We start from the raw sequence: 19,209 nt of genomic DNA on the forward strand, positions 1-19,209 counted from the left end.
TCCGGGCTCCACCATTTCTGTGTTATCATTCTGAATATTTGTGGATTCAACTCCCATCCGTGGGGATCCATGATGTTTCTGCTTAGTTCGTCTGCCAGTATGTTTTTGTCTCCTGGCAGGAATTGTGCTTGCAGATGAACTTGCAGGCTTATAGCTGTGTTCCACAAGGCCATAGCTTGTCTGAATAGGGGGTAGGAGTTCATGCCCCCTTGCTTGTTTATGTACCACATAACTGTGGTGTTGTCTGTCTTTAGTTGTAGTTGTCCTGGATGCAGCAGGTCCTTGAAAGCTATAAGTGCATTTTATAGGCTCATAGGTTAGTACTAGGTTAATTGCCCATTGTGGGCCATTTTAAGCCTAGCCAGTTACCCCACATGAGAGTTAAACCCTGCACCTTGTGTTTGCCAGATAAACACCTTAACCATTATGCCATCCTCCCACCTGTACAGCTAGCATCTCTTTTTGATTGATGTGAAGATGCCTTTGTTCTGCAGGCCCCGTGCCCTGAATACATTTTCCTGCCATGTGTGCTCCCCAGGCGTAATCCGATGCATTTGTTGTCAGTGTTTGCCTGGCTGTGGGTTGCGTAAAAGGCTGTCCCTTGTTGAGGTGACAAGCTTGAGCCCACCATTGAAACTCCTGTTGAAGGCAAGGGATTAGTGGTATAACTGTTTCCAATCTTTGACAGTGTTGAGACCATACATTCTTTAGGTACCAGTGTAGTTTCCTCATATGCAGTCTGGCATATGGAATTAGTAGTAAGCAAGATGCCATGTAACCCAAGGCCTGCAGAATTTTTTTTGCAGGGAGTTGGGTCTTCGTTGCCATCAATTGAAAGTATTGAGTCAGTTGTCCTTGTTTGTCTGGCATGAGATAAGCCATCTGGGCCATTGTGTTCAAGCTGGCACCCAGGAATATAATCTCTTGTGAGGGTACTAGTTTTGATTTCTTTTCGTTTACTGTGTACCCCAGGCAACTTAATAACTTTTTTACAAACGCCAGATGTTTTAGAAGAATGTCCTTGCTCTCTGCTTGAATCAGGCAGTCGTCGAGGTATGGATAAATTTGAATTCCTTTCTGTCTGCAAAATGCAATTACTGGTGCCAGGCACTTTGTGAAGACCCTGGACGCAGTAGATAAGCCAAAGGGCAGTGCAGAGAATTGGTAGTGCATTGAACCCACTATGAAACTGAGGTATCTTCTGCAGTTTTGTCTGATAGGGACATGCAAGTATGCCTCTTTGAGGTCCAAAGTCACGAGCCAAGCTTTCTTGCCCAGCATGGGAAGAAGCTGCTGTAATGTCAACATTTTGAATTTGGGAACTTCCAGGTAAGTGTTTAGAGATGAAAGATCCAAAATGGGCCTCCAGGCTTTGTCCTTTCTGGGTACCAGAAAGAGTCTTGAGTAAAATCCTTGACCTTGCTCCTGTGATGGTACCTTTTGAATAGCTCTCATATCCACGAGTGCTGTAATTTGTTTTTGAGCCTCTGCCCACTGATTTGGTGGCAGGCTTGGCATTCCTTTTAACCTTGGCAGAGTGTGAAAGTGGAACCTGTAACCCTGAAATACAGTGTTGAGAACCCATTTATATGGTTGGGGTCTGTCTTCCCCTTCTTTCTGGCCTGATGCAACCCATTGTCGAGGCCTGTAAGTACCTTGTGTTTGACCTCTACTTCTTGGATGCCTGTATCTTCCCCTTTGAGGTCTGTCTGTAATTGGAAAGGACCAATTCTTAGTTGGCCAGTTTCTGCTAAATCTAGGAGGCTGAACCTGTAAGAAATCCTTCACCATGTGCATAGATTTTGCCTTATCCTGCATTTTCTTTAAAACCTCTTCTGCCTTAACTCCAAATAACACATCCTGCTGCAAAGGTGCATCCAATAATTTTGCTTTAACATGATCTGGTAATGTATGTTCTTTTAACCAAGCATGTCTTCTAATGACAGAGCCTGTAACTGCTGCTCTGCAGGAGGCCTCTAATGAATCAAAACCACATTGCAAAGTATGCTTTCCCACTTCTTCAGCTGCATGCAATAAATCCTGCATTTCTTTAAAATTAGGAGGATCTGATTCTGGAAGCATTTTTTGTTTTAATTGAGAGAGTAAAAATTGCTGATATTTTAGCATGTGAAACTGGCAATTTAAGGCTCTCATTGCTAAAGTTGCAGACGTATATACTTTCTTTCCCCATCTGTCTAATGCTCTGGAATCTCTGTCAGAGGGAACTGAATTATTGGCTGATGAGGCATTAACTCCTTTGGGTCCCTGAGAAATAGTTTCAGGTTCAGCTACAGGGCTTTTATACAGAAATTTATGTGAGTCAGGGACTCTGTAGTATCTGTCAGGTTTAACAGGAGCTGGAGGTAAGGAAACAGGATTTAAGCTGGATTCAGTATACACATCATCCACAATATCTAACACTGGCGGAAAAGCAAGGGGTCTGTGTTGAGGTAATAAGAAGAAGTCTCTAAGCCTTTTCTAGGATTCTGAATAATCCTGGCCTTCCCATTGGAAATGCTCCCTCATGGTGTGTAGGGTTTCCCCAAAGGAGTAGTCCTCAGGCAGTGAGGCTGATGGTATTGATTCCTCAGCATCAGAATCCTCATAAGGGGGTAAAGAGTATCCTAGGTCTGAGGATGAATCAGAAGAGATGGACACCAGGTCGGATGAGTCATAGTCTGCATCCTGTCTAGGCCTTTCATCAGGAGGGGGATGGGACCCCCTTATCAGAGTGATTAGGTCTTCGGCCATTTTGAGCATTTGTTTCTTAGGCATGGAGGCCTGTCCTGGAGAAAGCTGTATTTGTTTCTTTGACTTTAAAGGAGGCTTAGACTTAGCTGAGGGTTTAATGCTTAACTGAGTAGGTCTGAAGACACCCTCTGTAGCTGTGGGTTGCTCAGCTACCCCGGATCCCTCTGAAAGGTTAGTCTCGGTAGGCTGAAGAACTTGTGTGTCTGAAGGCCCAGCCATCTCCATGTGGGAGTAAGAGGCGGCTTGAGGTTCTATAGAAGCAGTCGTCAGGGGCTGCGAAGGCGCCTCGCTGAAAACCGGAGAACCGGCGACTAGCCTAGAAGAGGCTTCGTCGTCAGTTTTCGGCCTCGGATGCCTATCCTTGTCTTTGCGCTTTTTGTGTATTCCGGTCATTGGAAATTCCAACGGCATGGTATAATTGAGTTTTCTACCAAAATAATGTTGGGCAAAATCAAACCGACGTTTAATAGTGCGCTTGTTAAACGTAGCACAAAACCGACAACCTAGGCATGGGATACAATAGGAATGGAAATCCTTATGAGGTATTTGCTTCCCACAAGAAATACAGTTATTAACTTTTACTGACATCGGTCTGAGGCAAGAAAACGTTTCCCCAACGGGTTATTTAGCTTTGTAGAGACTTCGGTTCTGGATTCGGAATGAAAATCTCAGGAGACGGCCAACCGGCACTTGCGAACTGCTTTTGCTTCGGGCACCGCGCGGCAAGAAAGACTGGAGAATATGGCGTCGGCTGCATCTTATATACCCCTGTCGCAATGACGTCAGGGAGGAGGCGACAGCAACCGACGCCGGACCAAGACTTTGGAACTCAGACCGATTGGGGAACCGCCTGACGGCAGGATAACCCAAGTGTAATGGCTGCAGCAGTGTAATACGATGGACATCAGAGGATTATAGAAAATTGAGAACCATGTAAAAAAAGACCTAAAAAAGGAGGGTGTGAGATACAATTAAAAAACATATTAAAAATATAAAAATATATACATTTACACTGGATGTTATGGGAGTTCTGGTGAAGCATAACAATTAGCATGGAAACCAGAACAAAGAAGCTAAAAGAGAAGCTTAAAAAGAATGGCTGGTGGCTAGAGGTTGGGAAATTTAAAAGGAACCATGGCGCAGAAGGAGGGTAACCCTTCGTTTGGTCGTAAGCCTGCCATGTAAGAGTCCTCATGTATACCTAGGCAACGTATGGAAAAATAAAAGTGTGAGAGCTGTTAAACATAGGAAACAATCTTAATGTGTGTGCCGATCTAGACGAGGTAAAAATGGTAACGTACCGTGAGGGCATAATGTGTGTCGGAGGTACTGGGTATGCTTGAAAACTACTGTTATCTGAATAAAACGAGAACAGAACAAGTATTCTGGGAAAGAGTGGGGAAAAGTTGAGAAAGAAGGCCCACCAAGTGGCTTGGGGAGGGTGGAAGAGGGACTGTTAGTGGTGAAAAGTTTATGTGTGGTTTGCTGAGAGAGCTGTGTTGGCACCAAAATGGAGGAAGCAAAAAACCAAGGAGGAGGGAAAAGTCAAAAAAAATAACAATGTGAATATAATCCTGATAAATCTAGATTAGTTGGAGTGAATCGCTGGGCCGGGCATCTATGTCACCAGCACTTGGGAGGGTGTAGGTGGCTGGATGTGCTAAAAAGTTACAAGAAAGTTAGAAAAAAAGGAATGACCAAGAACAGAAAACAGAAAAGATGAAACATGAAAAAACAATCAGAATCTATGGAGGGCTAATCCGGGTGCATCTTGAGAAGCTATAACTGGTGGAATAAGGGGAGAAGTCTGCGTGATCCATGACAGCTCAGTTGAAGTAGAAAGTCAAGCGGAAAACATAGTTAGAGGTTGGGCTGATGTGTGAGGGAGATGACTGGTGTCTGGATCTGCGTGGTGCTGGAATGTATAATGGGCTTAGTTGGGATAATATTGGCCATAGAGGGGATGAGACCTAATGGGTGATCGATGGCCAGAAATATCACCAAGAAAAATAACGAGAAAGTGAAATGGGCTGCGGTTGGCTTGACATAACAGCAAAGCGTAACACGGGGCTGGAATGGCTGAGGCTGGGGAACGGCAAACACTAACTGTGAAAGTACGTAAAAAGTAGTAAAACTGACAACTGTCGGAGGAGGAAAAGTGGGCTGTGAGGTTAGAGGGTTAACAATTGTCGGAGGAAGGAAAAGTGGGCTGTGAGGTTAGAGGGTTAACAATTGTCGGAGGAAGGAAAAGTGGGCTGTGAGGTTAGAGGGTTAACAATTGTCAGAGGAAGGAAAGTGAGCTGAAAGGTAGGAGGGCTAAGGGAGGTTGGGAAGGTGAATAAGGTATAGAGGCAGAGGGGCGGTGGATAAGTTTAAAGACAATACCTAAGCCAGTCCCTAGAATAATGCATCGGTTGTAAATAAATAAATAAGAACCAAAATGAAAATAAAAATAAAATAACAGATGTTGAAAAATGCAAACTAGTACACATGAACTAATAGGATATGCTGGCCTGTGTCTAAATCTAGATGCCTGCCCGTGTGTGTCTATTAATAAATCAGGAATGATACCAAAAAATATCAGATTAAAAATCACAACTCAAAATAATCATACTATTAATATTGAAAATAAGAATGAAAATGAAAAATAAATGTAAAAATTTAAATCAAGAAAAAGAAATGATGACAGGAAGAAGGGGAAAGAAGGAAAATATGAAATAAGAGAATAGGACGAAGGAAGGCTAAAATAACAAGAGAGAAAGTAACTGTCCATACCAGTGTTGGAGAATAGTCCTGTTTAGCCAAAATTGTGGTTGTCCAGGTTCCTTTATGTTGAGGACCGGCAGGAGTAATTCGGCAGTATTCAGGCCTGGAAGCCTTCTGGCTTCCAGTTCAGTTTATCATTGTAGTTCTTTCTTTTCCTTAAGTATGCCAGAAGGCTGGTCAGCCGTAGTTCAGGGGGTTTAGCATTCTTAAGTTCAGGATAGGTAAGAGGGATTCTGTGGTGTTCAGGTCAGGTGTCTTTCTGGCCTGCAATTCTATTTGCCATAGGAGTTCTTTCTTTTCCAGTTTGGCATTATAGTCCCCAGAGAGAGGTGTCCTAGGAGGTGTTCGAGAACGTGGAAACAGAACAGGTTATGACCAGGTTTTTTTTCATGGCATGTACCACCAATGGGTTCGACTTGTTGAAGTGCCTTAAATCGAAGAGATTTATGGTTTTACCCACACAGAAGGCACTGCGCATTTAGAACATTCTGCATGGTAGATTACCCCTTCCCTTGTGCAATTACCAGAGTATCTGGCCTGGTATATTGTATGGTTATTAGGGCAGTAGAAGTGGTCCCGGTTGCTCATGTAGCGGCAGTAATGGCAGGGTCGGTTGCTGCATGCAAAAGTGCCTCCCTGAGGGCCAAGAGGGGGAAGGCTTTTTTCCACATAGTCCTTGATGTTGGTGCCCCTTTTGATTGTGAAGCATGGGTTGTCAGGGAATATATGTCTAAAGGCCCTGTTACTTTTGATTTGCCAGTTTTCCTTAATGATATTTTGTATATCCCAATAGTCTGTGGAAAAATGAAGGATGCAATTAAGTTTGTATCCCTCGTTTGTTGTTTTCTGGTTCCTCATGCTGTGGTGGATCCTAAAAGGGTTGTTTTTCCTATTTTCAAAGATGGGGTCCAGGAGTCACTGAGAGTATTCTCTGGCAAGGAAACCCCTCTCGAGTTGTTGAATGTTGTAAAGAAAATTATCCAGTTCCTTTGAAACGAGAGCCACTCTCATTCCTTGTGACTTAATGACATTTATCTTGAGCCGGAATGGGTGCAAACTTCTGGCATGCAATAGGAAGTTAACCCTGGTGGGTTTACAGTAGAGGTTGTGGGTTATGGAGTTGTTGTCTAGGTTCTTGCTCAAGAGGAGATCAAGGAATTCAACTTCATTCTTGGTAGGTTTTGTAGTAAATTTGAGGAACCTGGTAGAGGAATTAATGTAGTCGAAGAATTCTGTCAACCTTTCAGTGCTGCCATTCCAGACAAGAAAAATGTCATCTATGAAACAGAAATAGCACCCCATCTTATTAAAAAAAGGGGGAGCTGTATATATATATATATAGTCTGATTACCACATTTGTAAGGCCGTATTCACAAGACTGGGGTACATGGCTGCCCCCATTTCTATTCCTGTGGTTTGCCCGTAGATGTTGGTGTTAAATCCCTACTAATCTTAAATATTTCATGTAGTACCTATCATTTCATTCTATCTTAAAGGTCATCTCAAGTCCAAGTCAGTCTGCACATGCTTTCCCTCCGAGACCATCCCTTAATCCCCCCGCTCGCCCCTTCACCAAGCATCTGAGCCCATCCCTTAATCCCCCCGCTCGCCCCTTCACCAAGCATCTGAGCCCATCCCTTAATACCCCCCGCTCGCCCCTTCACCAAGCAGACACCTTTATCTTCTTCACGTTGTTTCCCTACACAACATAACATAGTTACTGTGACATCTCTTTCGCACTGTATATATTTACTTTCTATAAGCCGTTACCTTTGCTATCGTTTATACTTTGTGATATATCCCTTTATTGTTTCACTCTCTTCTCCTCACTTAAGCGTCACTTCCTATTGTTCTCTGTACTGCGCACTTATTATAACACAGCTCATTAACTTGCTTGTCCACTGTTATTTATATTTGTTCATGCTGCGACTAAAATAGGTCCATTTGGATCAGTGTTCTACTCCGGTTGCCAAACTGGACAAATAAATAAATAAATACAGTGATAATGTAAACTGTTTATAAATCTAGTTAGCAAATCTCTTCTGACTGCCCACATTAACAAATCTATTACATCTACTAAATAAATAAAAATGTTCACATTATTAAGCACATAATCTGTATGCCAAGTGTGCCCATGCCTCTGTGGGCGCCACAGATATATACTCTGCTGTTCCTACCTACTTACCATTAGAATGTACATCTTCATGTAAACCCAGAGTGTTTCCTCAAATGCACTGCTAGTTTAAATATGTGGACAATAACAAACCTGTTTTATGTCATATGCTACTACACAGGGCACTGATGCCCTCTACTAACACACATACCTTATCTAACCCATAAACACTCACACACACAAAAACATCCATCCACCCTTAATATAAATCCATTTAACTGTTTCTGCAAAACAGGCATTCAACAAAGCTGGTACACACACACACACACACACACACACACACACACACACACACACACACTTGAGGAATAATAAGAATTCACTGTCTTAATCATGAAGATTTGTTTCATAAGGTAAGTTCGGCCTTATAACTGACAATACAGATAAAAGAAGCTCCTGAGTACGCACTTACGGATAAGCCATATAAAAGAAAAATGAAGCCAACCTTACTGCATGAAAATATAGTGACCAATTGCAAAAGACTTGCAAATATAGTTAAAAAAACAAGGTGGGGGGGGGTCAAATCAAAGGTGTGACTTAGAATTTCAATCCTCAAAATTACAACAGGCACTCCTTCAAATTGTATCTCCTTTTGACTGGCTATTCAAAAATAATCCAAACAGACTACATGCAGAAGGTTTGGAGAAGTCTAGCTTGAACCACACCAGTTTAAAGAAAACAATAATAAAACCTGAAAAATCAAAAAAGGTGCTTCTTTAATAGGTGTCATTTTGGCCAGCTCTGTTGGTATAGATGGATAAAGTCTTAACTATAACCCAAACTATCACACTTCAAGCAGTGACTAACATGGTGAAGGGAAATGATGCGATTTAACCAGCTCACCTCTCTTTAGGGACTGGAAGCAGATACCCAGGGCACACATACCAAAGAAATAATCCCTGGGGAGACCAGAGAGACCATAAGAGCACTGGCTTCAAGTCAGACAGGGATGTCTTCAGGTGTTATGTCACTATACGTTACATAACCCTGTTGACATCCACTTCACACTGATCCATGTAAATGCTACTGGGCATGAGCAGTGGGAGTAGGGCCATAACAGAAAAGATAAACTGCCCATGACGGCTACCGTAGTGACAGACCCTGTTGACCACTTCTTGTCCCAGTGATGGAGAATGAATATGTATAATAACAGAAGGCCTGATGGTTGGCATGTATCAGGAATAAAACTATCCAAAAAGAAATGTCAGTTTTTTTAATTTTATGTATTCAAGTTACTTAAAAGAAGCAAGAATTTTAATGCAAACTTATTTTTCAAGAGGCTAGCTAACTTAAATATTTAGTACTTTCATACTAAAGAATCTTACCTCTACAGAGGTGAATCTGTTTTCCAGATCAGGCAGATTTTCTAGGTATCCGGTGATGCCGACCAGGTGCCCCAATGCCATGGCTGTACTTGCACGGACATAGCTTTCAGGATCTTCCAAGAGGTCCATCAAGAGATCAACAATGCCGGAAGTGAACAAGAGAGTCCTGAGATCTTTCTTCTCTGGAAGTAGAAAGTACAGTAAAAGAACCAGAAATATATTTTGTCACTGTTACCCTCAGCTGCTGTTTAGATTTGTCAGGCACTAGTCTTGACAGCCTTACCCAGAATACACCTACCTTCTTCACTACATTTGAGCATGAAATCCTTCCATTAGGAGAGCTATTTCTAGAAAACAAATGGAGTCCTATGACACTACACTGGCATCTATATCCAAATCAAGCCATTCGACAAGTCTTGCAACTGTCTGCAAACTTTTCATTCCCTACTATATTCCCCCTTTCAGGAATCCCACACCAAGGGCATCTACCACTGTGAATAGCAATGCATTTAAATGGTACTTAATTACACCATGGTTATACAGTGGCAGTCTTATAACATTTTGAAAGGGGCCCTAATACAGTTTGCATTTGGAACTTGTACCACACCTGCATTTATGAAATAACAATGACATCAATATTTCTGTGTGCTCTGCCAAGCAAAAATGTACTAATGCAAACAATTCTTACACTGCCCCAACAGGAAGCTACCACTCTTATGTGCATGTTGCTCTCTCTAATACAGGATTAACAATCAGGTGCCATTTCTGCTTTGTACAACATAGGAACACCATGGTGCACTGTTTCTACGCAATACAACTGGGAGGGGGGGTAACACTGGTACAATTTCCATTATGTTCACGTCAAGCACACCACTGGATGTCAACAAAATGCAAAGGCTGTAAAACAAACAGAGAAGCTAAAGATGACTACCATTGGACAGTCATCTTTTGTGGGTATGAAGTATTCATTAACTACCAGTGGCTCAGCTGTACCAGCTACCTGCCCAGATAAGATGTCAGAGCTGAATAACAATGTAACAATAACAACATGTAGGCACAGTGGTAAAGCTAGTGTTATATAGCAAGCTTTTCTACATATAAAGAAATATATAATTGGGTTCCATTTCTCAACCTACAGTCCAGTTTCCAAGGCACAACGTGCGCATATCCTCATATAAAAAACAAAGTGTCATAAGGTGCGCTTAGAGTCACAGTTGCCTCAAGACTGTGAAACAAAGACTCTTCCAAGATGGCTGCACATTGAATAGCAGCTTAATTCTAGCTTTCCCAGTGTGAAAACAAACTTAACAGAAGGCCAGTAGACTTTTGTGTTTATGGGTAAATTTCAGTAACTGGCTAGTAAGTGTACTGCCTGGGTGCCAAGAAAAAGAAATACAGAGCACCTGGGAAAATCAGTTACAAAAAGTGAGGAAGAAACACTGACTGGGGAAAAATTCTTCAACCTCCAGACATGACTTCCAGTAATACTTTCTACTCTCATTGCCCCCTACAAAAATCTTAATACCTTACGCTCTTCAATAAACTACTTGTTTGCATAAGTAAATCCAACAACTTGGCCGGAGACTCTCTAACACTGTTGGGAAAAACTGGAACCTACTTCCCAGTTCACTTGCATCACTGTCCTCAATATCACCTTTCAAATATAAATTGAAATTATTCCTTACAACACACTGGTTATGCCCCTGTACACTATACCTTACAACACACTGGTTATGCCCCTGACTAACTTCCTCTTTCTATTACTAGCTACTGCTTACCCACTACTTCTGTGTACTACGTCCAGTTTCCTTGATAACAAAGATAATTTTACCTTGTAGATAATACCAATGTTTGTAGCAATTTCATTCTTATGGTTTGTTATATGCATGTGATAGAGTTGTGGAATGAGCTGTTATTTGTTAAATTTGTATTGTACCAACATGTTTATTAGAATTGTGTTCTTGGAGCTTATCTCCCCAGGCCTGTACTGAAAATGGACATATATCCAGTTAGATTAGCCCGGTCAACAAATGTAAAATAAGTAAAATAAAATAAAAAATAAATAAACCTACTGGAAGATACAAGACAACTGCACACAGACCTGGTTAAAATAAACAGAACACTGATGGAGTTTATCAACACACACAAAAGGCTGGAAGAAACTTTAAATAGATATTCAGAGGAGGCGATGAAGCTGCAAACGTCAGAGCTTGAAATGAAGAAAAGGCTGGCCGAATATGAGACTGCCCAGGAAGTGATGTTTCAAAAAATAATACAATTAGAGGACACCGCACGTAGGGAAAACCTGAGATTTTCAGCTATACCACAGAAGCTAGGAGGAACAGACTGCATTAAGTTTATGAAAGCACAAATAAGTAACTGGTATTCCACAGCAGGAGATGTTAGTTCCATCTTGTGTACACTCTAAACTTGGCTATGAGAAAGCAACCTCTAGACCTTTAATAGTAAAGGTGCAATCCCACCAGCAGAAGGAGATGATTCTGACAAAACTGTGCAAAGGACAAGATACTAGAAGTGGGAGACAGCAGAGTATTTGTGGAGAATGATTACTCATTTTACACCAGGCAGAAGAGAAGTAAATTCATTCCACTACTCAGAGAATGTTGAAACGCAGCTGTTTGATTCAAACTGCTATACCCGGCTGTCTTCAAGGTATTCTTCCCTGGAGTGACAAAATCATTCTTTTTTTATGAAGCTAAGGACAAAATACAAAAATTAGTTCAACAAAAAGTGAGTTGTGAAACGGAAGGAGATTCTACCTCTTGTCCTTCTGGTAATAAAGACCACAGAGAGACTGTACCTATGAAACTTTATTCACTGTTGGAGAGAAGAAAGGGACCATGAGAGTTGATTAGAAGAATCAAGAGTAATTTGGAAATGAACCAGAGAGAGGATTTGGGAGATGAAGATAGGCAGTAATAAAACCACTAACAATGTGGGAAACAAATGCAATAATTATATTTGTGAAATATGACAGAACGAGAAAAATTTGGAAATATTGGACTTTTTCAGAATTTGTTGGACTTGTGAGGGACTCGTATATGCCCCACTTCATGTCATTAATGTTTGGAAAAATGCTTTGGGGAGGGGGAGAGATGGAAGAAAGTTAACCGTAAATAAAGAATAGTACTATTTTTCTGGTGTATGTTTTTGTTTGCATGCTATAAAGTTTCCTCAGTTATTTTTAAGTGTGATAGGATTGTAAACAGGTGCTGCTGTTCTTGTTTTTCCTTCCTTTCTTTCTCCCTTTCTTCTTCTTCGGTTTTAAGAAATGTAGGCACTGCAGTGTAAAAAAACCTGATTAAAACAGCATGATAAAAGAAAACAATGTGCTTTTTCTCATTCTTGCATGGAGGGTGGACTGGATTAAAGACCTTAGATTGATTTAGTAACACGTTTTAAGATAAAGCAAGTAAATGAAAAGAATATTGAATATTTTGAAGCTTTTTTCTACCAAATGGATGAATGATTAGTAGCAATTCTGTATCTGGCCCTCGTGTCTCCATCGAAACAATCATGATAAAGAGAAATTGGCTGTCTGGTTCTCATGTATCTATGCAGACAATCTGATAAAAAGAAATTGGTTATAGTCTGGTGGAGAGTGATTGGCTGGGAAAAAAAGAGAAACTTGCTAGGAGATAATGTTTTCTGAAAGAGTTCAGGAGTTTTCTCAGCTGGAAGAGCTATAAAGATAAGACAAAACCAGTTAGCACATAGTAAAAGCACAGGCTGCACCACGCATCTTAGCATGAATAATCTTTCTTTTAGGTTAACTCAAGTTGAGGCCATCAGTTTGGGATATTTGCTCCTTTTAGGAGGATAAAATTTCATCATTTGAAGATGAACAGAATTTTGTGTGTTCGTATTAAATTAATATATTTGGGGGGTACTGGGTTATTTTGTTTTTCTTTGAGGGCTTTCAACAAAACAAAATGTTTTGTAAGATATGACTTAGGCTCAAATGGTTATGACAAGAAACAACTATATAAAAGTTCAACCTGCCAAACAGTGTATGCATGTAACACAAAATTTGGAACTAGACATTTAACAAAAAACTGTTACACATAAAAGGTGGGAATAATAACTTTTTAATACAATGATGCTTTCTGTAATGTCTTTAAATGTCAATGGTCTCACAGATAAATATAAAAAAAGAATAGGAACTACATTAAAAAATGTAGAGTGCAAACAGCTAGGTTACAGGAGACACACTTGGCAAGAAATGAACATGTGAATTTGATAAAGAAAAGTTTTCAGGATGGTTATTCAGCAGAATATCTGGGACAAAGGAAAAGGGGAGTGCTCATAGTAATTGCAAGAGGAGCGCCAACAGTGGTGGCAAAAGATAAAAGAAAATAACGGCTGAGTTGTAGTGCTAATGGTCTACTGGCAAGTGAGGAGGATTACACTGGCATGTATTTATATCTCACCTACAACTGCTACAATAGAGCTTAAGAAATTTCTGGGAGAAATAATCAGTTTTCAGCAAGGAATATTACTTATAGGTGGAGACAGAAATTTGATTTGCAGCACTGAATATGTATCTGTGGGTCCAAAAGAGAAAGAATAACACAGGGTAGATTTTTAAAGAAATTTGTGAAAATATTTGGCAGGGAAGATGTGAATTCAGTAATAGGATTTTAGAGTGAATTTACGTATTATCCCCCAAGTTATAAAAACTGGGCTAGGCTAGACAGAATTTACAGTTCACAGGAACATGTGCATTTAATTGAATGTATTCATATGTACCCAATAACTATGTCAGATCATGTGGCAGTAATAACTAAAATAAAAACACAAGGTGATGAAATAAAAATGAGACACTGGCCCTTTCCCATCTAACTGTTGAAAAGAGAGGAATTTAAGGAATGGGAAGTGGAGATTATTGAAAGGACAGAAATTATTTCTGAGAATATAGCTAGGGAGTGGGATAAAATTAAGGTGGCATTTAAAAATAGGGTGGAAATAAAAGAAAGGGAGCTATGATTAAGAAGTAATACGAATTCTTTAGCGGGACTGACAAATGTTAAAGAATTGCAGAATACTGGAAATATGAAAGAAAAGAGGAGGATCAACTGCAGAGTGCTAAGCAGAAAATGAGGGATTACCTTGATAATATACATGAGTTTAGAAAACTGTCAGAGATGCTGGGTGGGCAAACTGGTGTGATGACAGAAATTATTTTTCTGAGCTATGAAACAGAATCGGAACTGCCTAGGCACGGCAAGGCCTTGCTGTGTCTAATTATGGTGGCTGACAAAAAAGCAATTACTGGAAAATGGGAATCAAAATCTAAACAAATTACACTAGAAGTAGTGAATATAGTAACAGAGATAAAAACAACTGGAACTGAGATCTTTAGAAAATAGTAGGAGCAAACTACATAGGAAAAAGGGAATTGTGGGAACAATACATACAGGGGAGGAATGAGGTCTAAAATAAGGCAGGACTTAAATGAGCTATGTAATGTTTGAAAATAATTGGGTAGTTAATAAGTTATGTATAATGTTTGCAACTGGGTGTGTGTCATAATGGTTTGTGATGTAAAATGCTTGCAACTAGGATTGTGTCAGTGTGGTTTGTTTTCATTGAAATAAATGTATGATTGGCTATGTCATAAGTGATGGTTTAATAAAGATGTTTTTTATTTAAAACAAATAAACAAAAAAGGGCAGGCATTGAATAATTTATGTAATATTGCTTAGGTTATATGAACTTAATACAGTTTGATTACTTTTATATTCATGTATAGTTGCCTGTGTCACACGTGATAATTCAATAAAAGTGTTAAAAAAAGAATGAAATAAATCATAATTATTACACCTTAAGGTCTTTATACACTGACCCCCCCCCACCACAAAAAAAAAAAAAAAAAAAAAAAAAAGAGTTGTTACCTAATATCACCCCCCCCCCATATTCTCACGCAAACTTTAAACCACAAAGGTTACAATCTGAACTTATAAGTGATGTATCTTTTTTATTTTACTGGATATATTTAACTACTAAAAATACATAAAATTGGTATCCATGCACACTAGACTACATTCCCTAGCCCACTACACCAACATACCCCCATGGCCTTTATGTTCTCAAAATCCATCAACTTGTATGCCATATACAGGAGACACCATGGTCACATATGACAATGTACTAACGCTAATAAAAAAAATCTGTTTTAGACATATGGATCATACCTTGAAATGCAGCTGAAATTCCAATGAGAAACTCAACAGCAGAGTCCCTGACTTCCCAACGAAGGTCAAATATACGTTTCTTTAACACTGGGAAGAGGTCTGAAAATGGAAGCAGTCAAAATTCAGTACAAGTTGAAAAACTGCAACACCTGTCCAAACAGCTGATATGACTTGCTTCTGGAAAACTCCAAAAAGGATATAAACCACCAGATTAACAAGTGAACAATCATGTTTTTTTTATATTTCATTATACCTCACTGAAAAACAAGCAACTGTCTGATTTCTTGCTGAAATGTACCTGTTTTCTAACTGCAATTTAGGCAAATGGAACTCAGGAATTACTTCAAAGCAGAAGTATCACCCAAAACAAAAAAAAATACGGCGACTCTAACAATCAAGCACCGACATTAAATAACCAAAATGGACTTGCAGAAACCAGAAGAAGAAAAACTACTGATGCAAAAGTAGTCAAGCTGGCAGAACATCATATCCACAAGTTTAGGGTCTTGCTGTGGTACTGCACCAAGGTCAGCAACAGTCACAAAGTAAATAACTTCTCCTTTCCCTAACAGCTTCAGATCACAAGTAATGCCACTCATCTAAATTGCCTCGTATGTGAGATAATTAGGGGATCAAACTAATTATTGCATGACAGCAAAGAGGAAGTAGAAAGAGACGGAAAAGGCCATCAAAGGGTTAAGTGAAAGTCTGGGCCAGATTAGGGAAACAAAAACAAATAAGGACTAATCCTTAAAATACGAAGACATGATAAAAGAGGAAAAAGGGGGGGGGATATAAAGGTTCCTGGAACCTTGAACAAGTTTCCCCTAAAAATTAAGGATGCCACCTTGGACTTGCTCTGAAAATACGGCTGCTGACCTTGTGAGACTAAGTCACTAAAGAATGTACAAGTAAATAAATACATTTGGCAAAGCAAAGAGTTCAGGAAACAAAGTGAGTGAACTGTAGGAACTTATAGCCATACAAAAAGCAGGTGTCACATGGGTAATGGAAACTTTGGTCACTAAAAACAGTAAAAGGGACATGGTTAATCTAGACTCTGAGGTACTTGGGAACAATGGGAAAGACAAAATGGGATGGGGGATTTCAGGGTATGTAACAAAGGATTAAATATGAATTGTCAACTCTGAAAACAGTTACACTTAGATATGGCCCCATCTGTATTTTAAAACCAACCTGCAGGTATGAAGATGTAAATGATGGCATATTTGTCTAGGAGTAAACAACACACTTGAGCAAAAGAAACCAAGGACCTGACATTATCAAAAATTGCTTCTTCCAGAGTCATGCAATCACAGTTGCTATTTGCCACAAACTTCCTTTTTAATTACAAAATGGCAGTTTGTAGCTGATTAGAGCACTGGTCTAGTAAACGAGGGGTCATAAGTGCAAATGTCATGAAGGCCTCTGGTTGTCCTTGGGGTTGGGGTTGGTATCATGGTTAACCTGTTTTCATCATAAACACAAATTACGGGTTTTGGATTCTCACCTTAAAATGGCAGCTAGCCTTGTACTTACCTATCCACCTAGGGAGCACTGTGTAAATTTCAAATGTTGTGACAAGGCACTAGAATTCAATAAATAATACTGTGGGTCAGTAGCCTTTTGTTGTTTATATCACTTTTTTGTGTTTTTTATAGTTTTCTGTTTATGGCTACTGATGGTTCATTTAATGTTCCCCATATATTGCAAGATGAAGCTGGGGGCATTTCTCAGAGATATCCGGGTAGTCAAGGTTTACATACTGAAGAACCCAGTGGTGTTAAATCATTTAATTTTTGGGACAGACGTTTAGAAGAAAGGAATGATCCTATTGACCTTGCTTTTTCTTCTGTGGGTTATTGTGCCACTGCAACTTTAATGGTTGAATTGCAAGAAATGTGTGATAAGTTAGAGAAGCTGATGATCAAGAAAACAAGTGTATGCTTAATATGCTTGGTTTAAAAAGATATTTGGAACTGGATATCACTCCCAGAGGACTACTCACTTTTAAGAGTCCTAGCTCACCCTTTGATCCCACAGATGAAAATGATAAAAGGTTCCAGACTCATTGGGTAGCAGCTGCTCTACAGAATGGATACAAATACTTATTGAGTGTGATGTACTTAGTGTAAAATCAAAGATGAAGTATATGAATTATACGTAGATCTAGTGAAAAAAATGAATGCCTCACGTTTAAATGCCAGTCTTTCTGACATTAATGTGAAATTAAAGCAGATTTAGGTAAAAGAAAAAAGAAAATAAAGCATCATCGTGATCTGCGGGATTATAATCATGGTAGGGATTTCCTCTGGAAAACCAATCAGCAAAAGGGTCAGCAGAAATCAGACTTACAACGTAAGTTATTTAAAGCAACATGGAGTCTCTTTTGCCTCTTCTGAAGGGACAGTATACACTTCTGAGTGGGACAGTGACTGTTCCTTTATCCCATTGCCAACAACACAAGATCCAGCGAATTTGGAGCAACAGTTTTATATCTCAGATAAGCGAGGTAAACAGATGGCATATTTTAACAAGAAATGTGGGAGATATATACAGTATCGAAATTGCAAATGTTGAAGGCGACAGTACCAATAATAATAATGTGAAATGATTTTCTAACTCTATGGTAATTAATCGGTCAGGTTTTTCGTTAACAGATGAACATTTATCTGTTCTTAATTAGAGATTAAAGTTTATATCAACAGTTTTACCCTGCTTGTATATTTTGAGATGTGACATCTTCAAACTGGTACATAAACTGCACTTGTTACGTAATTTTGCACAAGTAAAAGTGAAGAGTTCTGAAGATGGTAATTTTAAGGATGAATTAAATTACTCTAATAGTACAGGTAGTTTTTACTCATCTGCTTCTGAGGTTAATGAAGTCAATGCATATTGTTTATTAGATACACTAAGGGTTAAATACAAAAGTTGTTTTACACCCCATTTTTTAAATGAAAATGTTAAAACAATTTTCTATTATGTTTAACTTCATAGTTGAGGAAGCTTTTAATGATTTTTTTAGTGGACAAATGTAATGTTTTGTATAATATGACAAAAGCTGAATGGACTGCTTTGAAAGATTTAAGTTATAATACGAGCTTGATTATTAAGCTAGCAGATAAAGGTAATAATATATTGGTAATGCATTAGAAACAAAATATGTGTATGTGCTATTCACATTTACAAGATCAGTCCACATATGTAAGAAGTAATAAGGAACGGTATGATGAAACATTAAAACAGCATTTAAAATTTTTAGAAAAGGGGTATAGGCTAGGTTATTGGAGTAGAGATGATGTAGATAAGAAATTTAGTGTGCAGGGGTGCTGCTACCTTTTATTGTTTACCTAAAATGCATAAAAATTTAGCTGATCCACATGGTCGTCCGTCCGTTGATTGCAGCGAAAAAATATTTTTTGCATAATATAGATCTTTTTTTTTTACATAAACTGTCTTCATATATTAAGGACACTGCTTATTTTATATAAAATAACTGAACTTTATGTATTGGGTGACCCTTGATGTTAAAAGTTTATGCACGAGTATTAAACATGCTCATAGTGTAGAAGCTCTAAGTTATTTATTGGGTGATAGTTTTGTTTCTAATTATGTAACTGAGATAGAAGACATATACATTTAATGGTGTAGCAACCTGTAAATCTAAAAATTTGGTCTATTTATCTCAGTGTACACTATGTATACAAATTCTATGTGGGTAAAACGAATCAAAGAATGACAGAACACGAGGGACATAAAACAATACAATGTTAATTCTTTAGCCAAACATGTCATGGATGCTACACAAAACCATGTTTGTAGGGTTAAAGTTATAGAAATAATGAATGATAATGCTAGGTTGGGCAATGTTTGTAATCAGACTGAGAATAGAGTTATTCTGGATTTTGCATTTACAAGCAGACAAGGAAAGGGATTTAAATGGTAAGGTCTCTTTAAGACCTAAATTAAAAAAAGG

At 39.0% G+C, this 19,209-nt stretch overlaps 1 protein-coding gene across 4 annotated transcripts in view; it reads right to left on the reverse strand.

Annotated features, from left to right (window-relative positions):
* BRAT1 (BRCA1 associated ATM activator 1) overlaps positions 1-19,209 on the reverse strand; it is a 498,236-nt gene that overhangs the window by 48,604 nt on the left and 430,423 nt on the right. For 3 of the 4 annotated variants that reach the window (XM_044089125.1, XM_044089124.1, XM_044089126.1), the window contains exons 12-13: positions 15,231-15,329; positions 9,016-9,197 (exon numbers count right to left, since the gene is read on the reverse strand). In XM_044089125.1, the coding sequence (XP_043945060.1) occupies positions 9,016-9,197; positions 15,231-15,329 (281 nt within the window). The remainder of the gene's footprint in view (positions 1-9,015; positions 9,198-15,230; positions 15,330-19,209) is intronic. The other variant, XM_044089127.1, reaches the window with a different exon arrangement.

Source organism: Protopterus annectens, chromosome 12.part0 (assembly GCF_019279795.1).
Source record: "Protopterus annectens isolate FY-2018-M chromosome 12.part0, PAN1.0, whole genome shotgun sequence".
NCBI lineage: Eukaryota > Metazoa > Chordata > Ceratodontiformes > Protopteridae > Protopterus > Protopterus annectens.